Raw genomic sequence first — 15,652 nt, 5'->3', positions numbered from 1 at the left:
TACAAAAAAAGGTGTACGTTTTATATAACAAAAAATGGTTACAATTTATATAAAAAACAATGGGTTGTTATAGGCCTATTTGATTGAACTAATCTAGGGGATTAGAGAGAGAGGGGGCCAGCGGCAATTAGAGAAAAAATAGAGTGATTTACTTATGAGGTGTGTTTGAGTTATCCCATTGCGCTTTTATTTGTACTAGTAGGATAGGCAAAAACCTTTCCATTTAGGATTACAACTCTTAATAGGTAATCAACTCCTAATAGGAATATAAGATACATTCTCATATCTAATAGGATTTACACAATCACATTCTTATTCTAAATATGATTGCAACATGGGTACATTTTATATAAAAAAATCAATGGTACATTTTAGATTAAAAAAATAAATAGATTTACATTAAAAAAAATGGGTACATTTTACATAAAAAATGGTATTTACAAAAAAAAAAAAAAAAGGAATACATTTTGCGTATAAAAAAGTGGTACATTTGTAAAGAAAAATGAGTACATTATAAATAAATTATGGGTACAAATAAAAGGTTAAAAAATTATGATTACAAATAAAAGTGTAAAAAATAAGGGACAAAAAGAAATTAATATATGGGTACAAATTAAAATTTAAAAGAAAATTGGTACAATTTAACAAAAGGGTTGCAAATTAAAAATGGGTACAAACTAGAAATAGAAACATATGATAAAAAGTTTAGCCATAAATATAAATATACCTAATGAAATGGTTCGAACACTAAATGAATATATTTAAAACTAAAATTTAATTATCTTGACATGGAAATTTTTATTTTTGAAATAATTAATGATGTTTATTAAAACTCAAGGACCTTGATCAAAAATTAAAAATGAATAAGGTTTTAATCAACGGAGTAGAAAAAATAGGGATGTGAACCTAATTTCTTCAAATTTAAACCTACAAGTGACTAAATGTAAGAGTGTGTATGTGAGCGGGATTGAACCCAATTTACACGTGATGTTAGAGCAAAAGTAAACTACAGTAAATGTAGGATAAAAATTATACCATCGAAGGTAATCTCCTAAAGCAACATTTGCCAAGAATCCTCATAGACACAAAAGCTCTGCCACTAAAACCTGGAGGGGTGAAAAACAAGGGTGAGTGAGCCGAAAAATAAAGCTTTGTAAAAAATTTCGAAAATGTAATAACCCCTCGCCATAAAACAAGTATAGTTTCCAAAATAGTATATTACATATAGTATGAAAATACTTACTATAAACCGTAATATCTCGAGAATGCAATACTTCACAATATTTCGTAATAAACACATAACATTCGGTAATCACAATATCTCGCATAAACGAATATTTCACATCGAGTGCTCATCGACATATGCTGACACACGAGTTCATGCAGAGATATTTTGACGTGAACATGATTGGTGTAATAATGATTTACGCTTTAGTACTACAATCACATGAAGACGCGCTACGCATCACATATGAGTCTTAATTGCCTATAGCAATCTAGGACAGGACTGACACCTACAATGGATCCAAAGTGAACGTACGATGCGATGTGAACATACACGTGAAGACTGAACCTAGCTCGAGCGAGTATTAACACCAATGTAGCACACAATAAGCTAATAATGTAAATATGATCATGCAACGATAAATTGATAGTCGACATAATATTATTCATGGCCGTAAATATATTAAGGTGTCTCGTAGGATTTACAATGATCTCATAATCTAATCACTACGACATTTCTTATAAACATTAGTTTATTTATGGCATTAGAAAGTGCATTATTAATATGTATGGAAACTAAATAAATATATATACTATATAAAAGAAAAGGCCCACTCACAAATACTTGCAAGATCATATCCATTCGAGCTAGGAAAGCCAGAGTCTCCAATAGTAATTGCACCTAATATAATATTGGGTCTCATTAGTAGAACTCAATTAAAATGTTTAAATTTGAAAAAAAAATGACAGCGGATTCGGAATCAGGGCATTGAAATACGCTAAGAATGGTCCCGACAAAATTTTGAAAAAAGTCACAGAAGTCAATAGTCAACCAAAAATTCAACCGAGCAGGGGCCCGACGTCCTCATCGTCACACACGCGACCAGGGTTAGGCTCTGATACCAATTGTCACATCCCAGCCCGGGTGGGACCACTTCCCGGGCCCGCTCCACCACCGTAGCACGATATTGTCCGCTTTGGGCCCCCACCACGCCCTCACGGTTTTGTTTTTGGGAACTCACACGACGGCCCGGGCGGGACCACTTCTCGGGCCCGCTCCACCACCGTAGCACGATATTGTCCGCTTTGGGCCCCCACCACGCCCTCACGGTTTTGTTTTTGGGAACTCACACAAGAACTTCCCGATGGGTCACCCATCCTGGGAATGCTCTCATGCACTACTCGCTTAACTTCGGAGTTCCCATGGAACCCGAAGCCAATGAGCTCCCAAAAGGCCTCGTGCTAGGTAGGGATGAGAATATACATTTAAGGATCACTCCCCTGGGCGATGTGGGATGTCACAATCCACCCCCCTTAGGGGCCCGACGTCCTCGTCGGCACACACGCGACCAGGGTCTAACCCAGGAGGTTAATTACGTTAAAATTTTAGAATTTCACTAAATGGATACCAAAAATGGACTCGGGGCATCGAAATTAGCTTATGAGGGTTTTCGACAAAATTTCGAAAAAGTTAACTAATAGTCAACAGTTAACTTTAACGGAATATTCGATCCTCAAACAAAATATTCTGTTAAATTAATAGGTCCGAGTTTGGATTGAGTCAATGGGTCGGATCCCGAATTGGATCCATGTTTTAGGCTATTGGGTCAGGTCGACTCGTTTAGGCTCGTGAGTTGGACCCGTCGGACCTAGCGAAGAAAAAGACTAGATTTCGTAGGGATTTGGCCGGGAAACTTCCCGAGCTCCATTATGGGTCCAAACCCAACCTTTTTCAACATACTATATATGGATTTGAAGAGCTATGGAAGAGTAGATTAGGAATATACCAATATGGGAATGAGTGGTGGCCGAAAACAGCCAGGAAATGGCCTGCAAAACTCGTGGACTTAAAATAATTTCCCCGACTTGGTTCTGCGTTCAAACATCACTAAAAATCCTTAGAGATACTAGTAAACGTACACTAAAACATGATCCAAGAAGATTTAGGTTAGTTTCGAGGCTCACCATTGTCGAAAACTCGAGAACTCGTTGGAAGAAAATATGAACAGTGGCGGTGCCACTGTGCAGAGAGAGAAGAGGGAGAGAGACCTCAGCCTGGTCTAGGATCGTGATTATGAGGGTCTTAAGGTAGTGGTTGGTGGTGAAGATGCTCGCCAGAGTAGCGAGTAAGGTTGGAGGTGATGCTGCCAGTGTTGCAGTAAAGGAGAAGAACAGGTGATGAGAGAGAGACGAGAGTGCTGAGGGAAGATAAAGTTCGAGAGAAGGGGGAGAGGGACACGCGGCAGGGAGGGGAAAAAGGAGGAAGGGGCGTGGGCCCCACAGCCACAAAAAATCCTACCTAAAAAAATATATATATAATATTAAAATAATTAAATAATTAAAAAAGTAATTTTACAAAAATATCGGATTCGTAGTTCTGTCAAATCTTCGTTGTAACTCCGATTTCAGTTCTACTTGCTCCCACACATTCGTAGCGACGAGTACTGCAATAATATGCTAAGAGAATGGTTCATACGTGTTACGATACGATGGTCAACAAAAGTCAAAATCCTCGCCTCTAGGGGCATTTTGGTAATTTCACACTTTTAATATTAAAACATCATAAAAATTAGGGATGGGTCCTAACAGTCTACCCCCCTTAACAAAATTATTTCCTCGAAATTTGCGATAACTTGTTGTACGTATAATACTCAAGAGGTAGGAAGAAATATATATATATATATATATATATATATATATATATATATGTCTATATATAAAGAAGAGATTGAGTTAGAGCGGTTGCATAAAAGATAATGGCACTCTGTCGCGATTGAATTGTAATGATTCCTCTTTCATACCTCTAAACTCAAACTTTCCTTCTCCTTCAGTACAATACTATAACATAATACCTTTATAAAACATAAAGTCAAAATATATATATATATATATATATTTATATAACATCAAAATACATATATAATAACATAAAATTAAATAATTATACTGAAATTAAACCGAAAATAGAAATGATTTTCACCTACACACATATTCTCCGAGGATATGTGTGTATTATCTTTGTGTCAAGCCCAAACAACAAATAAAAATACTAACGTATACAGGCTTACTTGTCAACTTGCTTAATGAACCCAACGAATAAGTCATCGATATTACAATCTGCAATCCACAATACCGACAACTCACTGTTGTCTCGATAAGCAAGTAATAAATTCTCGAAAGTGCAATATTACCATCTTGTCCCTCGTTGGGAAATACACATAAATTGTCCGATTAATGCCTCGATCGCACTCACGTATTACCCTTTCGGGCGACATCGTCAATAGTACATAATTTACTACATCGTAATCTCGACCCTTCGAATACCTGTTCGTAATACTCTTATGTCAATCATGTACTGTGCGTAGAATTTCTATACAACGTCTCAATGGTACCATAGTCAAACTGAAATAATAATCGTCGCTGTATGCGACTCTAACAAAGATAAGTGTCTATTACAACCATGCTAAAATTGCATTATAGACAACACACAACATGTCCACTAAGGTCTGGATAATTCGTTCAGACTGGCCATTAGTCTGAAGGTGATATGTGTTATTGGATAACAATTTAGTACCCATGACTTTCAAGAAGACTTCCGAAGATTTGGAAGTGAAACGACATCACGATAAGATACAATAGTGACATGCACACCATGTACCCGAACAATATGGTACACAAATACCTCAGTGAGCAGATCCATTTTGAATTGCTCTCGAATTTAGCGAAAACTACGCCAAGAAGGCTAAAAGAACAATAAAAAATTTGAGGGTCAAAACAAGTCCATCAAATCTAGAATACAAGGTAACTAGATTGAATGCATAACATCTCGCTACAACGGTAGCTTCAGGAGATTCAATCACCAACGGTAAAGATTCGTTCAACAGAGTACTTGTTGGGTGATTGAAGAATTGACGATCACAACTAAAATTTAAATGTCCAATTCTTCTCCACACACTCCAAAATTCTAACATGAGCGTCCCCTGCACACATCACCAATGTCGTCATGATCAATCACAGATTGTACGACGGGGTCCTCTTTGCCTTCACAATGTGCCAAGGGCAATTGAAGAGGTCTTAAGTAATTAATAATTATTTTTAAAAAGTTTTTTTATTTTTAAAATGTATTTTCTTAAATTGGTTATTATTATGTTTATGTTTACGAAGTTTTTATTTTTATTTTTTAAAGTAATTAATAATGATGTCAAATTTGTCTTTAAGAAAATATTTTAAGATGATCTCAGTCTAAAGGTTATGTGAAAGTGAATTAGAACCTCAGTAGGTGTTAGTGTAATCTTTTTTACGTGAGGGAGTTATGTGAAAAAACGATAAACCTCAAAGGATTTAGTGTAATTAACCCTAAATTTGATTTAGATCAATAAGTATTTTTATATTCGGATTTAGCCTACAAATAAAGATGACTGGAGCCTCCAAATCTTAGACACAATGGATAAAATTTTCCACATACCACTAGCACTCTTTTTTGTTATGCAGTCCACAACTCCCTTCAAGTCACTCTCAATGATCACTTCAGGAAAAGTGCGAGGATATGTAGGGGGAATTCCTTCATCTCTTGCAGGAAGGGTGGGGCTAACAAAACATGAGTAATCTCACTAAAAAGAGAGGAGCTTCTCTGCAAAACTCGAGCAGGGGAAGGATCTAGTCCATTGAAAGGCATGACATCTCTCTTTCCAAATCTCCCAACCATTAAACTGAGAAATTTAGAAAAGTGAAGGTCTAGGATTTTCGTGTTTACAGAGGGTTCGACAAAGAAGGCATTGTACCATACCTAAGAACCACGAACCCAATGTTGTAACTAGTTGAGGATTAGGCCCAACACACATCACTCAGGGGCATAAAAGCAGCACGCGTTCGATAGATTCCTCAAACATTTTACAAAAGGGCAAAGAGGATTTGAGGCAACCTTGTGACAAAAAATGAGAAAGCTTTGTACGATGGCATTGGTTATCGCTCTCCACAGAAAATAGTTCACCACTGGGACCGCTCTGATGTTCCAAATCAATTTCCATACGTTGTTGTCAATTTGATGAAATGAATGCATCGAGACCCAGCTCGACAAAAATTTGGTTACATTTGATGAGATGAATGCATCGAGACCCACCTTATCAATACTAGTCAAAATTTGACCTCAGATACTGGATCCACTATATCCCTCGAAATTCAGGTGGATTTAAACTTCCCAAAGAAATTTCATTTGTTGAGGTTTTCCTTACGCACTACCAGACTGGTAGTGTTGGTGCTGTTGTTTAGACTATCAGTTAGCTTTTCGAGTATCCTTCCAGCATTCTCTCCCCTAGCAGAATTGTAAGGACTGCTTCCAGTAACTACATCTCTACACTCATTAGGTTCTCCCATTTCCATAAGAAAGCAGTAATGGGGGCGATGGGGTCAGTTAAAAACTTCTTTAATGAAATAGGAAAATTGACATAAACCCAAAAGCATTAACGTATTTAAGGCAAAATAAAAAAAATTTAACTTTTCAAATTAAACCTTTTGACTATCTTTTTACGTAAGCAGCTTAACTTATATTTTTGTTGATAAACTGTCTTACAGTTGCTATTAAATTAATAAATTTTGTCCTTCTCCTTACTCTTTGTTTTGATTTAATGTTCTTCAACAAAATAGTTCTTTTTTTTTTTTTTTTTCCTTTTGAAATGTGATGAACCATGCTATATTACTCTTTTCTCAAGTGAATCACAACACTTTCATTTCTAGCAAGCCATCAGCTGTTTTCATTCATCAATCCACAAGTTATCTAACAAGTAGGTATAATACAATATAGGTTCATATACAAGTGGATGACAAGTCATGAGAATTTGGCAGGAAAGAAAAACTAATAGGGCAGAGGGTCACACAGATGGCTGCAATATGGTGTAATCATTCCATGGCTAATATTTTGCTAAAAAGTGACTACACAACTCATCTTTTCATTGTGGGAGGGTCCAACGACTCCATTGTTGCTTGCTTTCAGGCATGTAGAAAGGCTAAGAGGGTTCCAAAAACAATGCACAGCTATCATCAGCCCCTATCCTTTTAAATTATGTAAGCATCAAAGCTTTGACATCAAGAAACCTTGAAAGAACAGACCCACGCATCCATTTCTATGGCGGAAAGAGAGAATATTTGCATCAGCACCCTATGCAAACCCAAAGTTTGGCCAATTAGCACTTTACACGTGGCTCGTGCCAGTCCGTCAGAACCAAATGTCCTTCCCTTCTAATCATTTCCCCCTAATCTCATAATCTGGATGTTCACACAATTTCTAGTTGATAGAATGTTTTCCAAGAGTTCTTTACATGTCCCAATGTTCATTCCGAAAAAGTAGTGCTGGCAAGCACAATATGAACATAAGACGAGCTGTAAACTTAAGTATACTAAATTCCGACCACCGTCACGTATGTGAAACATATGCAGTTTGTTGTGATTGGACGTACTTGAAATCAACTGTCTAAAATGTGGAAAAGAAAATGGCACAAGCACAGAACATAGTTGATTCTAATACAGTATTAGCGTTGTGTCACTAGATTGCACAACACAAAGCCGCGCATGAGCGCCTCATCTGGAATTTGAGCAACATCCATTTAAAAGCCACTTGTTTGTTTGCGCGGCGCATGTACAAATCTGGTTGCTAAAAAAGCTTAATTAGCTAGGTTAATTAGCGTCCTTAAGATAACATAGCCTAGACTTTTGAATAAACAACAATTTAAATATTAATTAAACATTTGGCACAACATAATCATAGTGGCAGGTCAAGAAAAACTAGTGAAGTAGGAGTGGTATATTTTATCAAGTGCTACACCCTGGAAGGGCAACTTAATAGAATTAAATTACGTTCTTCTCAAATGTTTATAGCAGTTTGCAAGTGAATACATCATTCCATATGGTATTAGAACTTAGACTCAATTTTCAATTGAATTCCTCTCTATCCGACAATAGTCGAGAGGATTCGTAATGTTTGCATTGCTTGTACTGCAGGATTTGGATTAGTTGATCATGGGAAATGAGATGGGTAACAACAACACATCAGGTTTGAGAGGTATGCATGCATGGCAGTTCGAAGTTTTTGAAAACGTTTTATTTGTTTTGTGTTTTGTTGATTCATATATCTTGAGATTTGCAATTACATTCTCTTGCAGATGAAGAGAACACAACAGTTGGTGAAGTTGCCGATAAACCTTTGGCAGAAACTACTCTTGCAAATGACATGAAAGAAGAAAATGAAGTAGTACCGGAAGATGAAGGAAAAGATTTTCATGAAAACATAACCGACTTGGCTTCCGATGATCCAAAGAGAATACAAGATACTTGTGTTGATGATCAGACATCAGACAGAACAGGTTAGCTACTTTCTTAATACTGAATCGCTGATTAGAAAAACTATTGTCACTTAACATTTGGTCTTCTGTCCATAGAGCAAGAAGCTATTGAAGTTAATCCTCTTGATGAACCATTAAAAGTTCAACTCGAATCGAATGAAGCAGGTGAAGAAGACGGTAAAATGCAACTAAATCCATCAATTAACAATTCGGGATATGAGAAGCCGGTAGAGCGAGAAATAGAGGAGAAAGATCTGCAAGGAACGATCGAGCATCATTTTGAGAAACAGGCTTCTTTCAACAAAGGTACGTCTCCATTGTACTAGTTGAATAGTTTCTTAGATATTTCAGTAATTAGTCTTAGTACAAGTAATATATCTATTTGAATTATTTCTGTACTTTTAATTGAACTTTAATTCTATGCATTTCTGAATAAAATTTGACTATATATTTAAATGAGAAGGAGAAAAAAAAATCCCAACATAATACTTCTATGCTATAAACTGCAACAGAGAAAGAGGGGACAATGTCCACTTCACATGATCCAGAACCTAAAGAATCCACACATTTGGAGTTAAATCATCATGAAATGGCTACAGTTGATGCTGATGACCGAACTGTAGAAGATGTCAGTGGATCTTTAGAAGGAGGAAGTGAAGACTCTCTGGGATCAAATCCTGATTTTGAGGTGAATGGCCACCTCTCGGACGCTGAGGCGTTGGAAATTGTGGGTGAAAGTGTTGATTCAAACACTGATCCAGTTATGGAGAAGCAAAGGGATGACTTATTACTGGAGCAGAAGGCATCCCAAGAACAATTTGAATCCTTCGAAGAGAAGTCTGAAACTACACATGTCGGTGGATCTTCAGAAGGAGGAAGTGAAGACTCTCTAGGATCAAATCCTGATTTTGAGGTGAATGGTCACCTCTCGGACGCTGAGGCGTTGGCAATTGTGGGTGAAAGTGTTGATTCTAACACTGGTCCAGTTATGGAGAAGCAAAGGGATGACTTATTACTGGAGCAGAAGGCATCCCAAGAACAATTTGAATCCTTCGAAGAGAAGTCTGAAACTACACATGTCGGTGGATCTTTAGAAGGAGGAAGTGAAGACTCTCTAGGATCAAATCCTGATTTTGAGGTGAATGGTCACCTCTCGGACGCTGAGGCATTGGCAATTGTGGGTGAAAGTGTTGATTCTAACACTGGTCCAGTTATGGAGAAGCAAAGGGATGACTTATTACTGGAGCCGAAGGCATCCCAAGAACAATTGAATCTTCGAAGAGAAGTCTGCAACTACAGATGGAGGTAAGGTTGAATGTGGATTCAGCATCTTTACAGCAATAGCATCCAATGGTGGTCTGAGTGGTTTAGGACACGAAAGTCATGAGGAGTTTCCAAATGAGATGGATTTGATTGGAAATTATTGCTCTGAATTAGAACAGGAAGCCTTTAAGTCCCCAAACTCCCATCTAGAAGCTCTGAACCCAAAGACAAATGCATGATTGTAGAAGAGGAAATCATACTAAACGAAAAAGAGTTGGAAAATGGAGAGAACAACCATGATGGTAACACAATCCAATCTTGTGGAGAACCGGTGATAGAACCAGATTCTTTCAACTCAACTGAGCTTCAATCTGAAGCTGCAACTGATTGTCTCTATACTTAAGAGCGGTGAAAGAGTAAGTGTAATTAATCCTTTAAGTGACAGAGACTGTCGAATAGAGGAGACAAAAGTTGATGAGAATGGCAACCTAGTTGTCATGTGTGTTGGAAACCAAAGTGAGGATTCTGAGTACCAATTCTCGGACTTGGAAGAAAAAGTTGAGGTGTTTCCTGAACTTGTAATGGTTCCAGTGGAGTTAACTGTCGCGCTTTGCAAGGACGATGAAGAGGAGGCAACAGAGAAGATAGCTGTTGAAGATAATGGGAATAAAACTGAACCTTTGTGTGCAATTGCAGTTGATCATGATCAAGCAGAAGCTCTGCCCCCTCAAAGCGCCGACTCAATTCTAAATTCTAAGCAAGAGAATTGTGGTGAGTTCTTTGCTATGAAAGCTTCCACTGTTGATTTTAATAACTGGATAGCCGAAGCATTAGACTCCATGAACAAGTTGGCACTTGATATGCCTGGTCAGCACGTTATAAAACATACTAAATCATCTCAAACAGAAGCAAAGGCAGAACCAGAAACTAAAGTTGCAGCCAGCCAATCCAATGGACAATGTGAAAAAGTTGAAACATCTGAATCTGTAAGCTGTTATTTTGAAACACAAGAAAATATGAGAAGGTCCAGCACTGAATCAGATGCTGATAACCTGAATGTTTGTGCTCAGATACAAAAATCTCCAAGCTTTAGCCTTGACCTCCAAAATGAAGCGAGAACTGAGGAATCAGATTCTACCCCTTTGCTGTATCATGACAAGGATGCAATAGAAGGCTCAACAAGCCAAGGTGATGATGTTACTCTTGGAAGCTTTATTGAGTACACTGGATATGATCAAGAGGTTTCGCAGTACCAAGCAATGCCGGTGGAAGAGAAAGTCATCGCATTAGAAGCAAGTAACTCAGAGAAGTCAAATATTCCATTCATAGGATTCTTGAAGGAAAAGGAAGAAGCACGTACTGTTGTTACACCACATGAAGATGATAAGCATTCGACTGCTGAAAATTCAACCAAGAATTTATTGGACTCACATACCAAAGAAGCTGCTAGGGCTCCAACTACTTCATCAAAAGGTAAAGCGAAGCGCAGGCAGCGGTCTTCGCTCTTTACCAACTGCATGTGTTGTGCAACTGTGACTAACTGAATGCCTCTTAATTCATATATATTGGTTTTTCTTGGTGATTTTTTTTTCTAATTAATTTGAGTTTTCTGGGAAATGGAGTTCTGATCAAGAGTGTTTGTTTTCACTTGTTCCTTCTGTTTATTTATTTCATTGCCTTAAAACTTATATTACCTTGTCATGTAAGTTATCCTTTAATGTAATTCCATCTATTTATATGATTGAGAGATAATTAATTTGTATGGTTTTGGAGGGAATTGTATTATATATGCTGCTTCTGATTGTAATATTTGTTCATTTTTATTCATATTTTATAATGACATTGATATTGAGGGTTTATTCCTCATCAACTTAATATTGAGGTTAGTCACAAATGTCTCCATTTTGTTATAATTATTGCGGTCTAAACTTTTGATGATGCATCGTGATGATATGAGCCAAATTGTTAACCATTACCATCAGAACTTCAAGTATGACTGTCGAACAGAATCTTAAATATCACCAGTTATATACAACTATGAGTTTCTCTCTTATCATTTTTTTCACTATTGTTTCGTGAATGATATGACAAATTTTCTTCATGAAAAAACTGCAAGGTTACTCAGTGCAGTTATTGAGGAAACATCCAAGCTCCCCATACTCATAATTGAGCCATTTTTAATTCTGGATTCTAATAGAACTATGGTTGGCCTAAGCAAACTGGGGTCAGGTCATTAGGGCAGACCAGGATAGACAGACGTGATGCGCTTGACCCATACCACCTAGCCCAACCCTATGTTGCTTCACATAAGACAATAAAAGGCCCTATCTAATTTTAAATCTTTCACGACACATCAAGTTTCTTTATCGATGCAAGTGATATTTTATTTTAATAAAGATGAAGATTTAAATTCAGATGCACAAGAAGGAGCATATTTGCTCGCTATTTCGGGTCTGCAGGGAAAGTCTTTGGAGGGATAAGACATCGTCAAAGAAGATCATTCGCAATGTAGGTTTTGGGCATATAGAGACAGAGAGGAAAATTCCACATTCCACGCGGTTTTGAGGACGGTCTAAAGTTTGATCCTTTGAAGATATAGCAAAGAAAACATGAAATTCAATTCATATTGGAAGCCACATTTCCAACCATTGATCTTCGGTCAAAGTCAGACTTCACAACCAAAAAAGTTGGAGAAACTTCAAATCAAGAAACCCCTCTTATGAGTTGGAAGATAATCTTAAAAATCACCCAAAAATTGAAAAAAAAAAAAAGAGAAACAACTTCCACGTCATTATTTTCTTTTTGTACATTTCTAATTTTTTTTAACAAAAATATCATCTATACTAAAGGATAAAGAGTGGATTAAACCTCACAATGAGCTAGCAATAATGTGGTTTAAATTCGTATTTGTTTATAATCGAACCTAAGAGCTCTCACTTATCAATGAAAAAAAAATATCACTAGATCGTAATACTAAGTGACTATATATTTCTACTTTTGAATTGAGTAAATCAAAAGAAAATCTATAAAATAAATATAAAGGAGTGGACAGAAGAGAAAAATTGGGCATAAATCATTCTAAAATTGGAATGAAATGAATACAAAACAGACGTAGATAAATATATCCCATAGAACAAAGATTTTGATACATCATCACATTGAAACACACGATGATATTGACTAAGTAGAAATTGAAAAAGAATTACAATGTGGAATTGAACAAATCAAAGGGTACAAGTCAAGTCCTACATTTTTGGTCATTTGACAACACGAATACAAGTTTATATTGCCTGAGGGCTAGTGAGGATGAATTTGAATGGGAGAATTTTGTTTAAATGTATCATCCAATGGTCATCATCATCTTCACAAATTCATCGTAATTCACTTGTCCATCACCGTCCAAATCTGCCTCCTTGATCATCTGCTCGACCTCTTCGTCCGTCAATTTTTCCCCTAGATTGATCATTACATGCCTCAGCTAAAAAAAAGCAAGAAGAAGAACAAACACGATATGTGAAGTGTTCCATTATGTCGGCAATAAAATGTCCATGTGGAAAACAATATAAACATTGTCTAATGAAGGTTTGGTTAGTGTTCATTGCATGCGAAAAAGGTACAGGGAATCAAGATACGGATGGATCATCAGAATGAGAATTTTTTTTTTTATGACGGAAACACGAGTGGTAGAAAATCGTATTTTATAAGTTATTAACTTTTTAACACACATATCTCATCATTTGTATAATAACACGTAATATACTATCCCGTATGCCGATCACACTGAAAAATTTCTTCAAGAAAGAACTTGGGTTAAAAGGATGTGATTTATTTGGATTAAATATTGGGAATTATTTCACGAATACCCAAATAAAACATTTTATAAGCAAGCATTAGCATCACTTAAGCTATATGATTCTCCCCATTATTTTTCTAAGTGCATCTTATCAGAAACCATGCTGGCAATCCCTGCTACCAATGCTAGAAATTTAAAGTCAGTGCAGTGAAGCCATCACTCATTCTGAATTTGGAGGTGGCCTCTCACTGCTCAATAGCTGAAAGCTTGTTTAGGCCACTAGTTGGTATTATTAATATTGTTTATTGAGATAACAGAATTTAAATGCAGAGGTAAACGCTCTTAACTGCTTGCTTGAGTTATAAACTCCATGCAAGTAATTGTCCTTTAGAAATCAATGTAACCTTGTCTTCATATGTGACAGTTTCTTCAATATATGTTTTTTGAGTCTCATAACTATGTCTTGGTGCTAATATGTTCTAAATTCTAGTGCAACACTATGAATAATCATTTCAAACAAATGAAAAACATGTTTTGTTTTGTGAGCAAAATTGTCACATACGTAAACAGACAACTGTCTTATTGGCAAGTGCATTTTATTTGATAAATGCAAATTAAGCTGATAAAAATTAACCCTTCATCCAGTTAATTAACTTTTTGTAGAGAAAATGTTGCTAAAAATTTAATTAATCAGATGAAATTTTTATTGTGTTTACCTCAGTAGCTGAAATATAACCATTCTGATCCTTGTCAAATACTTTGAAGGCCTCTTTGAGCTCCTCCTCTGCATCAGTTTCCTATTGAAAGAAAATCATACAAACATAATTCAGAACATTTAAATAACATTTCAGCCTAATTAATTTTTATTTAGTCAAATTATATGTATCTGCAATGCCATGCACATATATTATATACCTTCATTTTGTTTGCCATTAAGCTCAAGAACTCTGCAAACTCTATGGTTCCATTTCCGTCAACGTCCACTTCGCTTATCATGTCATGAAGCTCCTTCTCCGTCGGATTCTGATCCAGAGACCGAATCACCGTGGCCAGTTCATCCACAGTAATGCAACCTAATAAAACACATATTCAAAAATATTTTCCGTCAATGCCGGTTCATGGTTATTAAACGGGTGCTTAGTTTTTGTGCATACACTGCCAAATCTGAGAAGGTAAAAAAAACTATATATAGCTGTCTAATGCTATAACATGCTATATGTGTGTGTATATTACAGAGAATAAATACTAACTAAGAATGGAGGATATGAAAGTAGGAAACTCACCATCTCCATCCTTGTCAAATAGACAAAATGCTTCTTTAAACTCAACAATCTGTTCTTCGCTTAGTACGTCTGCCATCTTCTTCTTCTTCTACAAGTTATACAACCAACCTCCCAAGTCTAGAGAGATAAAGAAAGAGCTCTAGAGAAGAGTTTTAGAGAGAGAGAGAGAGAGAGAGAGAGAGAGAATGTTGAGTATAGCTCAATCTTAGCTGGGTTTAAGTAGGAAGAAGTCCTCCTCCATTGGGGTATTTAATAGGCAACTGCAAGCAAATTTTTATTGTTTAAGATTTAATAAACTAATATTCACAATAATATGTAAGAAGAAGAAGAATGTGAAATTAAAGAAAAAGGTGGTCAAATCAATGCTTATATATGCATGACTGGAATTTGTTGTTACAGTCATGGCTTTATTGAAAAGAATCATACGACTTTTAAATCTTTGGCTTAGTTAGAGGCAGGGAAAAAAACAAGTATATATAAATATGGGTTTCCGTATTTAAAAATCCAATCGTTTAATTTTTATTTTTTTTGTTTTTATCTTTCTAAAGATCATATCTACTTAATATCATTCACATTTGAAATCATATTACATTAAATTAAATGATAGTCGTTTTAGTATTTATTTACAATACTGTATTCGTTCATTTTCTTCATTATAAATGCAGATATCAATTATTTTGAATTTATCTAATTTTTTACGAAAATAACTTATAGTAATGAATTAAACTATAAACTGTTGGAATCTTTGAAAATTT

The 15,652-nt window shown here is 36.0% G+C and overlaps 1 protein-coding gene across 2 annotated transcripts; it reads right to left on the bottom strand.

Moving 5' to 3' along the window:
* Positions 1 to 12,933: 12,933 nt before the first annotated feature.
* On the bottom strand, positions 12,934 to 15,045 carry LOC103964757 (calmodulin-like protein 11). 2 transcript variants are annotated; one of them, XM_009377727.3, is made up of 4 exons: positions 14,898 to 15,045; positions 14,530 to 14,687; positions 14,331 to 14,411; positions 12,934 to 13,299 (listed from the first exon to the last, which is right to left on the bottom strand). In XM_009377727.3, exons 1-4 carry the CDS (start codon positions 14,971 to 14,973, stop codon positions 13,162 to 13,164), a joined length of 453 nt encoding a protein of 150 aa, XP_009376002.1. In that variant the 5' UTR covers positions 14,974 to 15,045; the 3' UTR covers positions 12,934 to 13,161. The 2 variants fall into 2 exon arrangements, with proteins under 2 accessions (XP_009376002.1, XP_048440522.1); XM_048584565.1 differs by having other exon boundaries at positions 12,934 to 13,274.
* Positions 15,046 to 15,652: the final 607 nt, after the last annotated feature.

The sequence above is a fragment of a genome, unplaced genomic scaffold (assembly GCF_019419815.1).
Source record: "Pyrus x bretschneideri cultivar Hongxiangsu unplaced genomic scaffold, Pyrus_bretschneideri_v1 Contig21, whole genome shotgun sequence".
Classification (NCBI taxonomy): domain Eukaryota; kingdom Viridiplantae; phylum Streptophyta; class Magnoliopsida; order Rosales; family Rosaceae; genus Pyrus; species Pyrus x bretschneideri.
The sequence above is the reverse complement of the archived record's forward strand: the minus strand, read 5'-3'. Positions and strand labels throughout refer to the sequence as shown.

Excerpts from the sequence above, each read along its gene's own strand:
- LOC103964757 (XM_009377727.3), bottom strand. The coding sequence starts at position 14,973 with ATGGCAGACGTACTAAGCGAAGAACAGATTGTTGAGTTTAAAGAAGCA. Across the intron at positions 14,688-14,897 it reads ATTTGACAAGGATGGAGATG|GTTGCATTACTGTGGATGAA; the intron begins GTGAGTTTCCTA and ends GTGTTTTATTAG. Across the intron at positions 14,412-14,529 it reads TAATGGCAAACAAAATGAAG|GAAACTGATGCAGAGGAGGA; the intron begins GTATATAATATA and ends TTCTTTCAATAG.